Source organism: Dermochelys coriacea, chromosome 1, assembly GCF_009764565.3.
Source record: "Dermochelys coriacea isolate rDerCor1 chromosome 1, rDerCor1.pri.v4, whole genome shotgun sequence".
Lineage (NCBI taxonomy): Eukaryota > Metazoa > Chordata > Testudines > Dermochelyidae > Dermochelys > Dermochelys coriacea.
Window position 1 is genome coordinate 235109423 of NC_050068.2, and position 21084 is coordinate 235130506.

A 21084-nucleotide genomic window follows, 5' to 3' on the forward strand; every position below is an offset into this window, starting at 1 on the left:
TGCTGGAGACAATTAGTCTTTCGCCTTTTACCTCCTTCACTTGAAAATCCACAGAACTTTAGATAATGGGCACATATACACCATCAATGGCTCCACTGGAGTTAGAGAAGTCCGTTTGCTGAAAGCCTGCAATTATTTCAGGGACATCATCCACCTTCACCACCAGTGGATCAACTACAGCAAAAATTGCATTGTAGAACCAACAGTTGTCTTGTCAACACTGAACTGACCAGCCACAGATCTGTAACAATCTGGGGTAGCTGGCTTCCAGAGGGCAATAGCCCACTTCTGGACTGATATGGCCCTTCTCATCCTTGTATCCTGGTGCTGAAAGGCCAAAGTGAGCTCCTCACAGAGCTTCTGGAAACTGCCTTTTTCATATGGAATTTGTGGGCTACTGTTGGTCATCCCACGTTTGCATGATATAGTCCCACCTCTCTATGCTTGTGGGTCTGATCCAGAATCACAGGGCAGCACAGAGGGCCTCATCAGCCCTTAAAAACTGCATCAGCACTCCTTCACCCCGCTTGTGCACTCCCCTTAAGAAAGCTCACTGCGCTTTCTCCTGGTACCAAGCTACTGCCAAAATGTCCACCTCCATTTCTGCCCCCCTTGCCAAATGAGAGTTACATGAGTGCCAACATCTAGTACAGGTCACTGCTCCAAGTTGGATCCATGCCTTGCCACCAGTTGGAATGAAGGCAGTGGTTACAAATCTGGAGGATGCCAAGCTGGATCTGATTTACTTTAATGAGGTGCTGGGTTCATACTACTTCCATGCAGGATGCCCAGAAGGGACAGACAAGTTCTCACACATACATGTCAGGAGCTTAGCTGCAGAGTGGGGGTTGAGGCCAAAAGACACAGTCGCCATTGGTGTCATGCTAAAGGGTCAGGGTCAGGGTCAGTAAGCCATCCTGCTCAGAAGGTTAATGGATTTGCTGAGGCTGGGTTAGTGGATCAGGGCAGCACAAGGGGCTAGGAGCATGACATAAGGAACTGGAATTCAAAGCCAGAAGTGAGGGGAGGGATCAGGAAATACAACAGGGTTACTCCAGGGGAATTCTGTGCCAAAAAATTCTATGCATAATATTTTAAAATGGTGCATATTTTAATTGTCAAAACAACACAATATTATCATACCAGTTTCAATTATTTTGGTAATTTATTTCAAAATACCTGTCAGTACATATGTCTGTAACAATACACACAACAAAAGATTCAGGAAATGATTTCTGGCAAATAGATCCCTTACCAGGCATAATAATACAGAACTCTGAGTAATAATTCATTTAAACTACAATACAGATATGTATTTTCCGCACCCAGCGGAAGCAGTGCAATGGTTTGGGGGAGTCAGGCGTAATGGAGGAGCTGAGGGGAGGGAAGTAATTGCTGAGAAGGAGCCTGGGAGTGAATCAGGTGGATTGTTGGGTATGGGTGGGAGACGTACAGAACAGGGTTTTTGTCAGGGGAGGAACTGTTAGGGAGGTGGGGAGCCTTCCTCGTGCAGACCCTGGCTGACCCCTGGCCTCTCCCATTCAGTCAGGCACATCTGCCCCTGTGTCCCTGCACCCCCACTCAGACACCCCGCCCCACTTCCCCATGCCCCACACTATCCCTCCTCATGTGTCCCTTTATCCAAATTCAGCCACTCCTCCTCCTACCCTCTGCCCCAAGTGTTCCTGAATCCTGAATCCCATTCAGCCCCTGGCTCAATGCTGTCACCCCACTAGCTCCTGTGCCCCCACCAGCCCTTCTGAACCCCAGTCTGTGTGACCCCCTAATAGTTCTCTGTGCCCTGCTCTGTCCGTCCCACCACCTGGCCCCACAGGCAGGGTGCTGTGAGAAAAGCAGCCTCTCCTCCCTCCTATCCATGGGGCTTCCCTCTGTTCTGACATTATAGCAGCCCCTAGTGGACGAAAGGTGTAATTGCAGGGCCTCTTTGGCAGAATTTATTGTCTGCAGAGAAAAAAGAAATTCTGCAGGGGACATGAATTCTGCGTGTGTGAGCAGTGGCACAGCATTCCCCCAGGAGTACAGGGTCCATTTATAGCAGCAAGTTGTGGTCACCTAGTTGCATAGACAGCCTTCAAGTATTTTCTCCAGGTCTTAAATAGCATACCTGAGCCAATTAGGAGATTCAGTATGTACCACCAATTAAGGCCTCTATTGCTGGGGCATCCAGTGATGCCTGAGCCTTCAGGGCTCCTGGGCTGCTGTTCCCGCTTCACCGAAGTTATCAACAGCTGTATGGACAGGAGCCAGCGAATTCTAGACCCACAGATCCCCACAATATTGCAAAAGCATTCATAGAGCAGTGCAGTTTCCTGAAGTGCTACATAACCATGGGATGTGCCATCAGAAGTCTTAGTGCCACATACAATTGAGTGCAGCATCAGTGTGAATGTAGAACATACAGCAACCCCACTCAGCACTTGACTGGTATTGTGTACTGTGGCCACCCTCCCTCATGATAGACTAATATGAGGGAAGCTACTTAAGGGTAGATCACACAAACTAATTCTGTAACACAGATGTACTCTTAGTTTACGAGAAGGTGAAAGGATGTCTCTTTCTGCCAATAGTCAGAAGAAATATTAGAAGAAATGCACTGAAAAAAGACAGTGCAAGTGTTAGGGAAAATCCCAAATCTAATGCTTTGAGTACAAGACTAGGAGTCAGGAAACATGGCTTCTGCTCTTGACTCACCAACAGATGCACTGTAACACACACGGCAAATCATTTAACATCTCTACATGAGAAGTTTAATTGATAACTTCAGCTTCTCCATCTGTAAAGACATTGATTAGCACTGTAAAGGGCAGTACTATCAACCTCTCATACAGCGCTTGGAGATCCTCAGATGGAATATGCTACCTAAGGACAAAGTACTATTATTCCATCAACATCAGAACTGGCTTCTGACCTAGTATCTTGAGTCTAATAGTGGCCAATGCTAGATATTTCAGAAGCTAATGTAACCCCCCTCCCTCCCAAATGCTATCAGTGAGTAATATTATATCCCTCTAACTGGTCAGCTTATGTCCTGAAGCAAGAGGAAACAGTATGTAAAAGTACCTGTCTGGGGTACATGAATTCCTGGAGTTAATGCTCATTTCACACAATCAAAAGATTAGGAAAACAGGATGAGAAAATGTGGATTCTTTCCTTTATGCAACTTTTCTCCTAAGGGAAAATTTATAGCTGAACACCCAAAATTTATCATGAGGACTAATTTAAGCCATTAAAGTGGAATTATTAAATAAGGAACTAACACCAGTAGAGGATGTCCTCTTTAAACCAGATAAGAGAAAACCAATCTCTCCAATACAACACATGGCCCTAGAGAGCAATAACACAGTACAAGAACAGGTATTTTATGATCAAGTGGGCAAATGAGCTACAGGTGCCAATAAATGCTGATCAGGAAAAGGGAATTGGAACTGGCTAAGCAAGTCCAGGGCTAAGTGGCAAATGGGGAACAGCTGCTGGCCTCATTAGCCAGTGGCTACATAAAGGCTGGCAGGAAGGTAGGTAAGGGGAGAGGCTAGGGAGGAGCTAGGGAGTTAGAGGCTGCTTGCCCCCCCCCCCCCCCCCCCCCGGCTGCAAGTCTGACACTGTCTGTAGCTACAAGGGGGTGGGAACTTCCATGGTAATAAAGAGCATGGGTGATAGCACCAAAGCAGAGATCTCTGGCTGGTTTGTGGGTGTCGAAGTAGCTGAAGACAGAGGGGCCTGCCTTTACTCTGTTACATGTGAGGGCTTGTCTGGGACTTGAGCCAATGGATGTGGTTGGCAGCCTGGAGATGGGGGACCCTGCAGTGGCTCGTCAAAACAGCAGGAGCAGATGCAGAAGGCCCTGCAAGGCTTCCAGCAGTCCACCAGGCTGAGAGACGGGCCTTGCTAACCTGGCAGGTGGAATTGCAGAAAAGCCTACAGGAATTTAAAAGAGAGCAGGCCAGTGTGGCAGCAGCAACTCCTGCAATGAATGGTGAGTCCCACAGTAAGGGATGTCACCTGGCTGCCAGGCTTGGGACTCTGTAAAATGGGCCCGGCAGATGACCCAGATGCCTTCCTCAGTACATTCGAGTGGGTAGCCATGGCGCCGAATGGGATAGGGCAACCTAAGCCCTATAGCTGGCTCCCTACCTGTGGGAAGAAGCTCAAGCAGCCTACACAGCCTTGAGTGAGGAACAGGCCCAGAACTAGGAGACGGTGAGTGTGACCACCTACACTGGGTGGCCTGTTGGCTGAGAAATACTGCCAAAAGTTCTGTGCAGCTGATGGATGGGGGCTGTGTGGCCATGGGCATTCACCCAATGACTGATGGACTGGGCTGCCCATTGCTGAGGCCTGAGACACAAATGGTGGGGGAGATAATGGATGTCCTCATCCTAGAACAATTGCTACAGGGCCTCCCAAGAATATCTGAGTCTGGGTCAGGCAACATCAGCCAAGTACGGTTGATGTGGCAGTCAAGCTGACCGATGAATACATGGAGGCAGATGTTCCCCGAAGGGAGGGCTGACCCTATAAAGACAGAGTTGGGAAGAAGCTGGAGAAAGGTCCTGAGGGAGGAGGACCCCGAGGAGCCAGCGTGATGTTTGCTAGCAGTGTGGGTGGCCAGGATATAGGGCATTCCCCCTTTTTATGGAATGTGGGTGGACCGAATTTTGTGGCTGGACTAATGCTGGAGGGTGGACAAGGGGGCAGAGGCTGTTCACATCCTGGTAAGGGTGGGGAGGAAAACCCATAGGGGCCTGGTGGATACAGCTTCAGCCTTCTTGCTCATCCAGAGGGGTTGATAACACCCTTGGATAATTCCAGGTGCACAGATGCCCTGGAGTGTATCAACGGAGACAGGAGATACTGCCTGGTGGCCAGGTGCCCCTAGAAGTGCGGGGGCAGCTTTAAATGGAAGTGCGTCAGGGTAGTAGAGGGGTTACCATACCCTGTTGTGTTGGGTACGGACTAGGGCCCTCTCCCTGAAGGGAAAAGGAAAGGTTCTCCCGAAGAAGGGGGCAGGAACCCCTAGACTGAGAAGCACCAAGAAGGAAGAGGAGCAAGGTCCTCGGGGTACTGAACATGAGAACCCTAGACAACAAAGCCTGGATAGGGTAGACAAAGGGGAAGGAGGTGCGGGGGACATGGCCAGCCCAAGCCCCTTCGAAGGAGAAAAGGGGCAACTGGGGCTCCTCACACCACAGCTCCCAGGAGAAGAAAACAGGCCCCTGCTTGGTGGCTTGGGAGAACCCGAGACCCAGGGTGTCCAGCGGAGGTCGGGATTGGCCTCGACTCCCTACTGGAAGAAAAGGGGATAAAGGAGAAGGGATGCCCACAGGGGTATGATGGGTGAGGATCTGTGGGTGATGGCAGAGCTATGGGGACATCTACCCCCCACCAGTGTACTTTTTGTGGGTGGGAGATGAAGGAACCTCCAGGAGATGATGCTGGTGATCATCCAAAAGAGGGGGAGAGGCTTTCCTGGACTAACCCCACCAGGCAGGGATGGGAGAGGCTGAGGAAGGATGAACCTGGCAGTTCATAAGGGGGGGAGGTGTGTGACAGGGTGTGGCTAGGAAACCCTGAATCAGACCTCTGTCACACCAGCTCCAATCAGGAAAGGGGAATTGGAGCTGGCTGAGTAAGCCAGGCTCAAGTGGCAACCAGGGAACAGCTGCCTGCCCCTTTAGCCAGGGGCTACATAAAGGCAGACAGTAAGAAAGCCGGGGGAGAGGAAAGAGAGGAGCCAGGGAGTTAGAGGCTGCTCTCCTCTGCTGGCTGCAAGCCTGACACTGTCTGTAGCTACAGGTGGTGGGAACTTCTACTGTAAATAAAGCGTATGGGTGATCGCACCAAAGCAGATGGTTTGGGTGCAGAAGTGGCAGAAGTAAGAGGGGCCTGCCTGCACCGTTACAAATGTCTAATTGCTTTAAATCTGTTCAGCTCATATTCAGAGTGTCACCAAGCTATATAAGAACCCCACCCAAATACATAGCAATGTTACGTAACTTCCTCTGACTCGTGTTCTGAGCATGTTTGAAAACTGACCTGAGTTGAGAGTTCAAAAAATAAATAAAAGGCAAAGTGCTTTAAGCTCGTAAGACTTTTCATGGGTTTGATTCATTGCATCACTCCAGTTTTATGCCAGGAATTTCTACTGGTTAGTTCATGATTTTAGTACACTGCTTGAAAAGATAAAGTACTACATATTTTAATTATTTTTAAACCTGGCTGGGGAGGGGAAAAAAGTGAATTTTTGTGAGAAATTTCCCACCCACCCCCTTTTTTTGGTAAAGGAAAAAAAATTATCACCTCTACAGACGATTCACTTTACAAGGAAAGAGTTGCAAACAGAAAAATGATTCTTTAAAGAAAAACTAACCATTTTTAGAAAATGTTTACTATCTCAAATCAAACACTGGATGGGTCAGATCTTGCCTCAGACGACACACATAGTTGCTACTGACTTCACTGAGAATTGCACCCACCTTAGAATTACACTGGTGTAAAAATGGAATAATGCACTAATGCATCGGCCCTACATATGGAGACTGTTTTGCAAATGGAGACACCATTTCCAGTAGAAGCTAGGGCACTATTTAATGCTTTCTGGATGTATTCTTACTTTAGCAAATCCTGCTGCACAGAGTAACAACATCCAATTTGCCTTGCAACTCACTTGCATTTGTTTCCTCATGAGCCAAATCCCAACCCGTTCTCTGGTCTGCTTATTTATGCTCACACACATTTAGGAACTAGCAGCCAGTTAAACCGCACACCTCCACGGTCTTCACCTCCAACCACAATGTATTCAGCTTTTAATCTCTGCTACCCTAGCTGCCAGAAAATGAAGAAATACAGACCAGCTCTCCAATGATGCAGAGAGATGAATGGCCTGAACAAAAAGCACAAACCATGCAGCTCACCAAAATATGACTATCACGAGTTACATGATTTGGGGATCCATATGCTGAGCACATTAAAACATAGAGCTAAGACTCCTAGCATAAGGAACAGTGACAGCTGTCTAAGACCTGCAAGAACAAAAACCAAATGTGCAGGAAATGTTACAGCAACCTCTCAACATGGACCATAAACACATGCACTTCTTTTGTAGTGTATTTTTAGTTGCTTTACACTTAATCAGAATGTGGAACAAATTATTGTTTGGAGCTACTGTGACATAGTTGTTTCTCTTTACAAATGTTTTGAAGGTGAGTATGGGTGTATACAGAGAATATTGTATTACTCAATTATACAGCTGGGGGGGGGCCCTCAAAGTGCACTCTCCCTCCCTCCTTTCACCCAGTGCCTGTATCACTAACATTAAGTGCTCTCTAAACCACTAAGTCAATTGTAACCATAGTGCCCTCAAAATCACTAAGTCAACTGTAAATTAAGGGCAAGATTATGTAAACTGAGGAAGCCTTGAATTTCTTGTTTAGTGTTCATGTACGAACTTTTCCTTTTTTAAAAAAATAAGGAAAATCCATGACAAAAAACTACGTTAAGATATAGTTAAGGTTCAGAGTATGTAGCAGTAATTTAAGGGTAAAAAAAACCATTATACAGCTATTGTAATTATCCCAGGAGCAAACATTACAAACCCAGGAAATTCAGAGCTATGGTTATATTTAATATGAAATACAAATATGATAAAGTATAGAAATGAATAGTTTACACCGAAGCAACATTAAGCTACCTTTGTGTAAGCGGAAGGTGACCAACGACCTTAATGTGATTTAAAAAGTAACTTTAATCTAATCTGGAACCACAAACACTCAAATGCCTTAATCATAATCATAGTCACTGCATGTTATCACTACCTGGCAGAGTTAGAGACTATATCTGCTCTGCTGTGAAGATTTTGCACTTGTGTAAGCTCTTCCTGTATGTACGTCAACATCTGAAATATTTCTGCAATGCATAGTATGAGCACAATTTCATTGATCAGTTTCCTGTGTTTTCATGTACTGCATCTTTTGAATACAAACTAGAAGTTAGATGCGGAAGACATCAAAAAAGCTAAACATGCCTTGTTAATCACTGACAGGCATTTGAAAAGTACAGAAAAAGATTAGTTTGAAAAGTGATAATGATGGTGAAAGGTGCTGGGCCGACATCCCTGAGACTGAAATCCTTTATACATAAAATTGATACAATACAGGTAGCAGCAATGTAAGCATTGCTCCCATTCATGTGCCTCATCCCTAACTTAATTAATGGCGCTGTATCAGTTGTAAATGTGAGATTGGTTCTTCAGGAAGCCTAGACTTTGAATTCAATAAGTGTTAGCTTTCTGACAGCTGGAGAAATTAAAAAGGTATTTTAGTGATAATTTGTGCTGGAGATGCAGAATCTAGTCTACTGACTTCAGAGTAGTCAATGAGAGTAGAGAGCAATGAAAAGCTAGTAGCGGAGTTTGGTACTTAGCACACCATAAGAATACTTCCCGCCAGTCTGCAATGAGATGAGCCTGCAGTCTTTTGTCAGATAAAAGTCCCACTGACGTTTATAGGAGTTTAACCTGTCTAAAGACTGCAAGCTAGGGTCTAAGAAAAACTGTGGTCTCAGGAGGAGGAATGTGGCATTCAAGAATGGGCATTACACAATACATTTTACTTAACACCATGAATTATACCCTCTTTTCTGTACTTCCATTCCTATATCTTGGATCACCAGGTTATTGGTGCATAAATAGCAACTTTCTCCAGCATAATCAGCCTCCTATTGAGTTTGATCCCCTTAGCAATATCATTATCTGTTGTTTCTGAAGTCATAGCTTTGCAATTTGCTTCCACTGAAGTGGTTGTGAAGGTGCACTGGATTGGTTTGGGGTTTTATTTTTCCCTGCTATTTCCCCGCTCCTCCCCATTTATGCAGTGTTTTAAATTTGGTTGTAAAGTTCAAAGCAAGTATAAATTATTATTTCATATAGTGCGCCCAGCAGGATCCCTAGGCGGCCCTCTCAAACGTATAGAAAATATAATATTTTCTAAAAACTCATCCCTGTCAGGGGTCTGCACTTAATTTTACCTCAACTAACGAGCCATAAGACAAAAATGGACTTCCAAATTAGACCTTATCCTGAGCTGGTTTTTTTAGAGTTTCTCCATTCAGGACCCTCTGTCCCTCTGCTAGCACTCTCTTGCCTCAGAGAGACTCTCAATCATGATTCTCCATTCTGGCTGAGATATGGGAATGGAGGGGAGCAGAAGGAGGGGAAAAGGAAAGTGCATCCCAGTATTCTGGGGACCTGCCTGACTGAGTGTAATTTAGCACAGCCACAGGGCTGCTCTAATCTATGCTCAGTCTGCCCATGGTCCCAAAATAGTCAGAGCACATTGGCACTCTGGTCCTGTCTTTCCTCCCTTTGGCATATACCAGAGGTTCCAGGTGCGGGAGGAGAAAGCACATAGGGCAGTTCTGCCAACCCTTACAGCAGGATTCTTTTGGGGTTTGTTCGTGTTTTGTTTTTTTTACACAGGGGAGAGCCACGGTCTTTAAGGCCTCTGTATATCCCATTAAGTATAAAGGGATCAAAGGATAACAGTGGTACTAATGAAAACTACCTAGTCTGTCTGCCAAGGGGAGTCAACAGAACAGCTCTAGACTTCATACATACTGGGCCCCTAAATCTTGACAACTAGTTACATACAATATAAATATTTTTATACTGGGCCCCTAAAACTTAACAACTAGTTACATACAATATAAATATTTTTTAAAACTGACATTCTCCAAAACAGAACTTCTAGTGGAAGAGTCATCCTAAACCATTACCCACAGGCAGAACTGTGGTGCCCCACTACTAAATGGCTGATATTAGGTTCTGGCTTACTTGCATCCCTCTTAATGTGCAGAGGGAGGCAAGCACTACAAGAAAAGTGGCGGCCTGTTGCCATGAGGCCAAATCTTGCTACCAATGAAGTCAGTGGCAAAACCCTCGTGAATGTCAAATGAAGGCCAGGATCAGAATAGGCCTTATCAAGACTGATTATAATCTTTGGTAGCATTTTTTTCATTTCTGATTTAAGCCAGGGAAGCTAAAAGGGAAATAACTACTTAACCTAAAACAGAAGTGTGCACTGGGCTGGCACAGCAAGCAAAGAATCAGGAAGGGCAGGCTGATTACCAGGGTTAACACCACAATTTCATCCCAAATACCACAGTAGTCAACAGTAACACGCAAGGAAATGCTGAAAAATCACATGACAGTTCAACTGGGGTTTTTTTTAAACCTATATTTTTTAAACAGTTGCAAAAGTCTGTTGGGGCTTTTTAAAGGACATGAATGTAAAGTAAGAAGAGAGAGAGAGAGAGAAATACACAGATGAGAAAAAAGGAAGAAAGGCAAAACTTGTACAGACAAAAAAGAGGATAAGTAGGAATAAGGAGGAGAGAAGGAAGAAGCAAAGGCAAAAAAATAGCATTGAAGATTAAGGGGGAGGGGAGGGTTTCTGGGGTGCTCTGCTGAGCTTCAATTTCCCAGCAGAAATGTGAAGTTGACATCTGTGCGCATACACTGCTTAAAATCACCATTACATTTTGTGGAAGTAGGGAGAGGAGGAAAGAGAGAAGAGCAAGATTTAATTGTTTAAGTTCTAAACAGAAGAGAAAAGCGGGGCATTGCTTCGTAGCAGCTTCTGGCAGCTCATCAGCATTAGTAAGTAATGTCTGGTTGTTAAGCGCTGACAGTGTCCCTAGCTGAGGTGCTAGGCTTTGGGTGGCTGCTCGGACCCTTGACCCACAACTTTGAAGCGGGCTGGAAATGACTTATTTTTGAACATTGCCAAAGCTTAATAAATAGGAATAATAAATGTATATGATACAGTCTTTGTTGAGAGGAATTTTCAATCTCTGAATCAATACTGGATGATATTGTTTTATATAGGGACTGGCAGTACTGTATGTTGTAAGTGTTAAGGTACACAGATACATGCCATTTTATTTAATTTAAAGACTAATATCCAGCAACATTTTAGCAGGCAGCTGATGCATTAAGATTAGGTTAGTTCTCATGCAGTTTGGACAGTACATAAGCCCAAATGCATTATGCACCTCCATGATGTTCTGCTTTGGGTCAAATCGGGCATGTTATGTAGTAGGATGCTATGAAGGTTAGGTGTCTGCTGACACCATCCAGCCATCATGTTTTAGATCTTCAGGGGAGGGGGAGCAGAGTCTTTTTCTTCCTGCTTTCACTGGGTCAAAGTTTCAGATGATTCCTGCAGGGAAGTTGGTAGGCATTCGTAGAAGCTGACCATACCACCTTAGTGAGAGTTGGGCAACTGTTTGAGAGAGTGGGACCTATCTAGTTAGGAAGCAAATCATGTCATTTGACTTGAATTTGATGTTTTCAATCATTCAGAGATGATTCATCTGAATGGTGTCTAACTTCTTTCACACTGACAGTAAGGTGCCAGTTTCAGTGCCATAGCTATATATCCTCATCTTCGTCTTTCTATATCAGGGTGCTCCATTTGTGAAAGACATTCTTGATGGGGCAGCCTATTATTGACTATGCTTTTTTCATTCTGGGCTTCAAGTTCTTTCTTGATGCTGCCCGTCAGGGCCATCCCTACCCATATACAAAGTACGCAGCTGCGCAGGAAATTTGGGGGCCCTACCCATATGTAAAGTACACAGTTGCATACTGCTCAGCCCCTGCTCCGCCCCTCCCCAAAGCCCCTGCCCCTTCTTGCCCCGCCCTGCTCTTCCCGCCCACAAGTCCTGCCCTCACTCCCCGATGACTGCAGCAGGGTGGGCCTGCACTCACCATTGCAGCAGCGGGTAAGTGCAGCGACCCGGCCCTAGCCGTGCCACACAGTGAGTGCCAGGGGCCGGTTCCCCCCTCCCAAGGCTGGGAGTCATGGGCACACAGAGCGGGCTGGGCTGGGTTGCTCCACTTTCTGCTGCTCGGTGAGTGCAGGGTCAGGCCCGACCTTGCACTCACGGGGTGGCGGGAATGTAGTGATCCGACCGAACCCACTCTGCTTCCACCGCTTGTGCTGGGGGGCGGTTTTCCTCCCCAGCCCCCCCAAGCCTGCTCCTTCCCCCCTGCAGAGGCCTGGGCTCCCCCATAGCTAGGGATGGCCCTCCGCCGTGTTATTGATAACGGAGCTGAGGTAGGTGAAATCACAGATAATCCTCAACTGTTGATCACCCACTAAGAGCAAGAGCCTGCAGCTCATTTAAAAGGCCTAATGGTAAAATTTGGTTTTACTGAAATTAATTTTCAGGCTGACTTTCCCACTGAGCTTCCCAGGGTTTAGATTCAACAACTAACAATATGTCATCAAAAATTGATGTCAATGCGTATATCTAAAATGCATTTATTTAGTGTCCGTTCAAGAACATAATCTATGAAAGCACGGAAGTGTTCTGGGCACGCAACGCATCCTTGTTGAAAGTCCAACCTAATTTGGAAGAAGACAATACTTTCCCATACAAGAAAGCAGCTTGAGGAGTCATCTTATCTTAGAGATAGAGAATTTCTGCAAAGCTTGTCAGGAATGGCTATGAGTTTTAGCCAAAGAGATTCCCTGTTTAATGGGGTCAAATGCACAGCCTTGATATCCATGAATACAATTTGAATTCTCTTGCCTTCTTGATAAGCTATAGACTGTGACGATTTGCTCCACAGCGGAATAGCCGGAATTGAAGCCGGCTTGTTGTGTCTTCTCTTGCCCTTAAGATCAGTGGCTTGGGCCAACAGACAAAGCAAAAAACTTTTCCTGGTATGGTGTCGCGGGTGACAACTCACCGGTGCGGCGCTTCCTGCTGGTCATCCAGGGCAATTAGCTCTTCACCAGCACTGGAGCACCCTCTGCAGGCCGGTATCTCACTCCACTGTCCCCGTGTCCTCCAGACCCCGGTGCCTCTTTAATCTCAGGGTTCTGCCCCAGCAGTACCCCCTCGCTCTAAACACCCTTGTCTCAGTGGCTACTGCAGTCTCAGCTAGCCCTCGTTCACTGGGGCAAACTGCAGTGTAATGGTCACCATCATTGGCAAGGGGTTAGGACCAGCTGCCTCTGCCTATTCCTCAGCTGCCCTCTGCAGCCCCAGTGCCTCTGTAGCCTTCACCAAGGCCTGCAGCCTGGGGGTTTTACAGGCTGGAGCTCCCCAGCTCCCTTTGCCCTTCCCCAGCGCTGCTCTGCTCAGGCACCCTGTTCCCAGGCAGCTAGCCCTTCCCACTCGAGGGCTAGAGTGGGACTCCCTCAGCTTCTGGCCCACAGCCCTCTTCAGGGCCGGCTCTAGTTTTTTGCCGCCCCAAGCAAAAAAATTTTGGGCTCCCCCCTTCTCCCCTGTTGCCCCAGCCCTGGGCTCTTCCCCCCTGGCCCCGCACTCCCTGCTGCCCCAGCCCCTGGGTCACTGCAATTCGCTCCCAGGCAGCGTCATCAGCATCCCGCTCATGACATTAGCAGGGCGGAGGCTGCATCCCCTACTACTTCCTGGTGCCCAGGGGGGCCCTGACTCCACCCGCCCCTCTTTCGCCTCCAGCTGGTCCAGCGCTAGCAGGGTCAGGATAAGCCGTGGGGCTCCCGGCTGCATCTCAGCCCACGGTTCCACCAGCCGTGTCCTGCCTCCAGGACCGGCCAGAAATCAGGAAGGACAGACCAGGGGGACCACCCCAGCAGGGCGCTGAGGAGCCGGGGCAGGGCAGCCACAGAGGAAGCGCCGTGGGGAGCGAAGCCCCAGAGAGTGGACAGAAGGGCAGCCCCGCCTGGCAGCGCTCTGGTCACCATTCCCCTCTATGGCCCCACTGCTGCTGCTGCTCCTTGCCGCCCGCCCCCACCCCTGGGCGGCTCGGGACAGGGAGCCCTGTGACAACTTGCAAGCGGCTCCTCCGTGCACCCCACAGGGTGGCCCCCAGCCCGAGTGTCCCGTGCTCCACGTGTCGGAGCCCGCCGGTGGTGTGAACCACAGCGGCCCCAGGGCGCCCCCCCGACCCTGCACTGCTGCTGCTGGACCCCAGTCCCGGGGCCAGCTTTGGCTACCCGCTGCGGCTCTTCCATCTGGACTTTGGCGGCAGCTTGGGGGTCAGGACAGGGTCTACCTGGGTGAGCGCCCCGAAGCGGGGGGAAAAAAGGATGGCCTGAATGCCGCCCCTACAAATGTGCCACCCCAAGCATCTGCTTGCTTTGCTGGTGCCTAGAGCTGGCCCTGGCGCTCTTATAAGGGACAGCTGGGCCCTAATTGAGCTGGCCACAGCTGTGGCTGCTTTCCCACAGCTTCCCCCAGCTGTTCTCACTCCATTTCCCAGCCACAGCCTCTCCAGGGCTGCTTTTAACCCCCGTTCTTCGGGAGTAGGGCAGCCGCTCCACTACATATGGACAGAAGAGTAATGCCACAATAGTTACAGGAGACTGGTTTGCTGCCTTTACATTTCCAAAACAGTAAAACAATGCTTCTTTGCCAGTGGGACAGTACTGACTCTCCAGATGATGCTGAACAGCATTGCATTCACAAAAAAATAGTTGGTCCAGCACTTTTTAAGAGTTTTGCAGGAATTCCACAGATTCCAGGTGCCTTATTTCCCTTAGCTTTTTTTACATCTCTGTGGATGTCATCAGCAGTGAATTTGCCAGGATCATTCTGTGCAGAATGAGTCAACTCAGCAGTGGCCTTAATGTCAGGGTCCAAAGAAATTGGGGGTGCATTTTAGAGCTGGCTGAAATGTTCACTCCAGCATGCCATTTACTCCGCTTCTGTATCAATTAGCTGACCTGAAATGGAGTAGGTCATTCACTTGGTACAGGTTTCAGAGTAGCAGCCATGTTAGTATGTATTCGCAAAAAGAAATGGAGTTCTTGTGGCATCTTAGAGACTAACAAATTTATTTGAGCATAAGCTTTCGTGAGCTACAGCTCACTTCATCGGATGCTGTAGCTCACGAAAGCTTATGCTCAAATAAATTTGTTAGTCTCTAAGGTACCACAAGTACTCCTTTTCTTTTTTCACTTGGTACAGACTTTCTTGTCAGTGAGGTCCCACAAGTGTTTATAAAAGGAGGCAAAATCATTCCTGGCAGAAGCTTTCTCAAGTGCGATGGTCGGAGTAACTGGTACAGTAACAATTTCCATGCTCCACTAAACTCTCAACAATAGTTTTAAAATCATCAAGGAGAGTGACGACGTTGTGATTCAAGATAGGTGAAAGAAGAAAACAGTTAAATATAGCAAAAAGAAAAGGAGTACATGTGGCACCTTAGAGACTAACAATTTATTAGAGCATAAGCTTTCGTGAGCTACATAGCTCACGAAAGCTTATGCTCTAATAAATTTGTTAGTCTCTAAGGTGCCACAAGGACTCCTTTTCTTTTTGCGAATACAGACTAACCCGGCTGCTACTCTGAAACCAGTTAAATATAGAACTCTGTCTTGCCTTCATCAGAAGCTTCACTAGTTGGAGCATAGCAAAGAATAATTGTCCATCTCCCATACTTATGCTGGACCTTAGCTGTAAGCGGGCAATTGGAAATTGGTTCAAATAATCAGATTGATTTCATAGATTTCAAGGCCAGAAAGGATCATTGTGATCAGCTAGTCTGATGTCCTGTATAATACAGGCCATAGAACTTCCACAAAATAATTCCTAGAGCATATCCTTTAGAAAAGCACCCTCTCGAGTTAAAAATTGTCAGTGAATACTCTACCATGACCGTTGGTAATGGTTAATTACACTCACTGTTACAAATTTACACCTAATTTCTCATCTGAATTTGTCTAGCTTCAACTTCCAGCCATTCAAATGTGTTATACCATTCTCTGTTAGACCAGTGGTTTTCAAACTGCGGGTCGTGACCCAGTACTGGGTCGCCGAATGTAAGGCACTGGGTTGCAGTGACTCTGGTCAGCACTGCCGACTGGCTGTTAAAAGTCGCTACCTGTTCCAACACCGTGCCGCACCCTGGAAGCAGCCAGCAGGTCTGGCTCCTAGGAGGGGCCACAGGGCTCCGTGTGCGGCTCCCACCCTGAGCACCGGCTCTGCACTCCCATTGACTAGTTCCCGGCCAAAGGGAGCTGGTGGGGAGGGGGGCGGTGCCATGCCTACGGGTGAGAGCTGCACAGAAGCGCTTGCGCACCTCCACCTAGGAACCAGACCTGCTGCTGGCCGCTTCCGGGGTGCAGTGTGGTCCACGGTGCCAAGAGAGGCAGGAATCCTGCCTTAGCATCACTGCTGACCAGGAGCTGCCTGAGGTAAGCCTGGGCCCCAATCTCCTGCCCCAGCCCTGAGCCTCCCCTCAAACCTCTCATCTCTGGCCCCCCCCAGAGTTTGCACCCCTAGCCCAGAGCCCTGATCCCCTCCCATACCCCAACCGCCTACCTCAGCCCAGAGCCCCCCTCATTCCCTGAACCCCTCATTCCTGGCCGCAGCTCTCACCCCCGCACCCCAACCCTCCGCCCCTCCCAACCCCAAACACTTCATCCCCAGCTCTGTTAGGTCGTGGGCATCAACAATTTTCTTCAAGTGGATCGCCAGGAAAAAAAAGTTTGAAAACCATTGTGCTAGACTGAAGAGCCCATTATCAAATATTTATTTCTCATATAGACACCTACAGACTGCAATCAAGTCACCCCTTACACTTCTCTTTGTTAAGCTAAATAGATTGAACTCTTTGAGTCTATCACTATAAAGCATATTTTCTAATCCTTTAATCATTCTCGTTGCTCTTCTATGAACCCTCTCCAGTTTATCAACATCCTTGTTGAATTGTGAACATCAGAACTGGATACAGTATTCCAGCAGCGGTTGCACCAGTGTCAAATAGAGGAAAAATAACCTCTCTACTCCTGCTCAAGATCCTCCTGTTTATGCATGCCTGAATTGCATTAGCTCTTTTGGTCACATTGGGAGTTCATGTTCAGCTGATTATCCACTATGACCCCCATATACTTTTCAGAGTCACTACTTCCCAGGACAACGTTCCCCATCCTGTAAGTATGGCCTACATTCTTTGCTCCCAGATGTATAAATTTACACTTACCTGTATGAAAACTCATATTGTTTGTTTGCATCCAGTTTACTGAGCAATCTAGATTGCGCTAAATCAGTGACCTGTCCTCTTCATTATTTACCAACTGCGAACTTTATTAGTGATGATTTTATGTTTTTTTCCAGGTTACTGATAAACATGTTAAATAGTGTACGGCCAAAAACCATTGGGACCCACTGGACACAGACCACTCAGTGAAATTCCCGGTACACTAAATTTTAAGACCTAGTTAGCCAGTTTTTCACCCTATTAATGTGTGCCATGTTAATTTTATATTGTTCTAATTTTGTTATAAAGTGTTGTGTGGTACCAAGTCAAACGCCTTACAGAAGTCTAAGTATTATTGTCAACACTGTTACCTTTATCAATCAAAGTTATAATCTCATAAAAAAACCATCAAAGTTAGGATCTATTTTTCCATAGCCCCATGTTGATTTGTATTAATTACATTTCCCTCTTTTAGTTCTTTATTATTGAGTGCTGTATCAGCCACTCCATTATCTTGCATGAGTCAAGCTCAGGCTGACGGATCTATAATTACCTGGGTCATCCCCGTTTACCCTTTTTGAAAATTGGCATGACATTAGCTTATTGAAAATCAACATTAATGGTCCAGTTAATCCACTTGGCCAAATCCTCAGTTTTGTGAATATGATATTCAAGAGGCATCCAACTCTTCCTTCTCATATCCCAAGCAGCTGATCACCATAAGATAGCAGTGCTTATTCTTTCCTCACTGCAATAAGGAACAATGTGGGGTGGTTTTTTTTGAATGCTCTAATTTCTACGGGTTAATGCATTATCTCCAATGATATCAGCATAAAACACCTATGTCCAGCATTATGATGATCAAATGTCCATAAATCCAGCATTATGCACAATGATCATAAATAGCTCCAGAGCACTTTCTCTCACTGTGTCTGAAATCTTTCAGGCACCTATCCTTTTGCAAACAACTTACCTTGAAAGATTCAGTTGCTTGTTTTGTGGCTCCCCCTGTACATCCTCCAGCTGGGCACTCATTCTGACAGCCCTGCAAGAAATAAAAAGCAGGAGATACCAAATCAAATGCATGTTGCAAAGAGGCAGATACCTAGTCAATTAATATTTTGCATGACAAAAATCAAAAAGTATCCATCAGCCTTCATCATCACTTGATCACAATAAGAATATTAGGCACTGTATTTTCCACCATCCTCCTGTTTTGTTTTTTTTTTGTTTTTGTTTCAATTGAGTAATTTAACACAACTGCATTTATGGGCTTTAGCAAGACTGGTTAAATCCCACATTAGCCTTATATGTCTCAGAGTCACAGTCTGAGAACAAAAGTGCAATTGTTTCACTTAAAGCTGAATAAATACTCTGGGATTTTACACAGTTATATCAGGTCACTGAATCCCCTTTAGAGGCAGACACCTCAGCCTTCTGGTTTCCTCTTTGCCTTTATTCAGTGAAAATGACTTGGCAGGGGAGGGGATGGTAGAGAGGGAGGAAACATTTTCTCCAAACCATACTTCCTTAATTGAATGAGATAAGCGGTAATGACATACATCCACAAAAACAAAAATTAGTCATGAATATATACGCTATTTCTCTATAGCCGCTGAATGGTGTCTTATTAAGGGGCTCCACAAATGAGTGGGATATTAGCCAGCCCATTGAAGGAAAGGGGAGCGATGGCGCAAATTGGAAGAGTAAGCCGACAGGTGCATGACCCATGAAAGCAAATAATCGAGCAGAAGCATCCCAATGTCCTCAAAGCTGCTTCCATGTTGCTTTCTTAGCAATCCTCTCCCTTCATTTCTACAGCATTCTGGTCGCAGACATGAAACACACATTACACACAGCGGCACCTAGGTAAAGAGGAGGGGGGAATCTGACATGTCTTTCTGGCTTTGCTCATTTGAGGCTAATCAGTACTTTCCAAGACAGTGCTGGAAAGATTAAGGGATGCAGGAAGGCTTTGTGGGCAGGGATCACAAGGGTGGAATATTTGGGGGATGGGCACATCAGAAGGCTATGGGTGCTGAATATACAGGAGGATGGATGAGGGAATATCAGTAGAATGCACAGGAGGATGACAGGAGGGAACGGGCATTAAGAGGCTTGAGTGCTAGAATGATGTGGTATGGGGAGAGGGGGGTAAATGATAGAACAATTAGATGGAAAGGGATTGTGTACTCGGATCATTTTGGGGAGGGGGATATAATGCTGGAATGTTTAAGGGCCTGAGGAGGGGATGTTAACTTCTCTCCCTTGGATCAGATGCTTTCTCCCTGTTTCTCTCTTGTGCCCAAAAAATAAATTAAGAAAGTCCATGCAAAGTGTGAAATACCTGGCACGAGAAGGCATCGCTGCTCCCTGCTCAGCTGTCAATGAGCTTGCCATGTTGCCGGTGAGCATGTACAGTTGAACCTCTTGCTTACTGAGGCACTCTCTACTACCCAGCTGAGGATCAGAACAGCAGTACAGCTACCACCACGCTGAAAAACCAAGCCCTAATCATGCCAATGCACTGCAAGTAACTACATATGTAAGATTTAAAACGACAGCACTGTGTTGTCTGAGAGGGCCAGCTCAGTGCCTGGAGGGCAAGGGGATTACTAGCGATTCTGGTAAAATAGGAAACGAGGCCCACAATATTCTCTCAGTTAAGAATAGCCACATACTCCCTATACTCTCTGCTCAGAAAACAACATGATGTACCTGTAACTACTCATCCCAGTTATTAAACCAGAGACAGGTACCGTTGTGTCAGGGTAGTTAAGGGGCAATTTGCATAAATAAGACATTAGAGAGGAGGGGATTGATGTATGAAAATTTTAAGGCCCCTTGTAGAAACGAGGTGCAATCAAAATCCGTCATCATCATATTGAAGAGAGCCTAAAATTAATCCCCACATTTGGAGAGTCTCCCCTACCCCAGATTTGGAGATATGGCAAGCTGTTTATAACCTGTAACCATGCCTCTGTGACACAAGAACCTCAGTTGTGATAGGACATTCATTTTCCATCATAGTCTGGTTCTGAGTGGTGTGTAACTCAGAACTGCACGTGTAGGGCCCAATCCTGTTTCCCTTGTAGCTATGGGAATTTTGCCACTGCTATCAGTAGTACAGGATAAGGTATGGTCTAGCCATTATAACTTATACAGACAAAGGAGAGGGGACCAGGTGAAGGACTATGTTAAATCATTTCAGTGTGGCTTAATATGCCAGGGTCTTTCAAACCAGAGAGTACTGAACTCGAAGACAGCGCAGTGTGTGTCTCTGAGCACGGAATTTGAAGGAGAGCTTAGTAGTAGAGAGACTATACAATGTTCTTTCACTTTGCAGGCCTGTGGTTTGTTTATGGTTAGAATAGATCACAAATGAATAGGGATGTGGTGGGCTCCAGTCAACCCTTAGTGGATGACAGTCTGCAACAAAACCATCTCCACGGGGTGCAGAAGCTTGCACCGTCAGCTGCCCCAGTACCAGATACAATCCTTTGCCCCTTATGCTCATCCTCTGTGCTTGTCCTCATCCTTAACTTCAATTCTCTCTTCTCTGCTTCCTTCCCCTCTGTCACACCACAGCTTCGCCATGGAAGTACATGGGTCAGACACTCATTTAAGATCAGTAAGAGGAGGACTGCAGATACTTAACAGGAAGAGACCCCAATGGGAGAAAAATGGCACATCACCAACACCAGTACTAGCTCTTCCTCCACTGCAACCGGCCCTGGCCAACCTGGACAATCTGACCCTGGAGGCTTCCACTGAGGTCCAGGTCTATGACTTCCTGGGAATGCAGCCTGCATGTCCATGAAGAAGAAATTGAGGCAGGGGAGAACCACCTCATGTGAGAGGTGTCTGTTGCTGGCATCCCTCTGGAAGCAGGTAAGAGAGCTGCAGGAGGACGTGGTTCATCTGCATAGCATCCAGGACCATAAGGACTTCATCGACAGGAAGTACATGGAGTCATCCAGGACAGACGATACAAGGCTGACTACATAAGCATCAGAGAAGAAAGGAGAACTGACTGCTGTGCAAGAAGGAGATTGGCTGCATGCCTCCTTGTGCAACAGACAGTGCTTCAC

At 46.6% G+C, this 21084-nt stretch overlaps 1 protein-coding gene across 1 annotated transcript in view; it reads right to left on the reverse strand.

The window, feature by feature from the left end:
• The window catches only part of BCAT1 (branched chain amino acid transaminase 1), a 74671-nt gene extending 55263 nt beyond the window's left edge, over positions 1 to 19408 (reverse strand). Inside the window, 3 exon segments of the mRNA XM_043506293.1 lie at positions 17967 to 18038; positions 19341 to 19360; positions 19363 to 19408. Of these exon segments, the coding sequence (XP_043362228.1) occupies positions 17967 to 18038; positions 19341 to 19360; positions 19363 to 19408 (138 nt within the window).
• Between the last annotated feature and the right edge of the window lie 1676 nt (positions 19409 to 21084).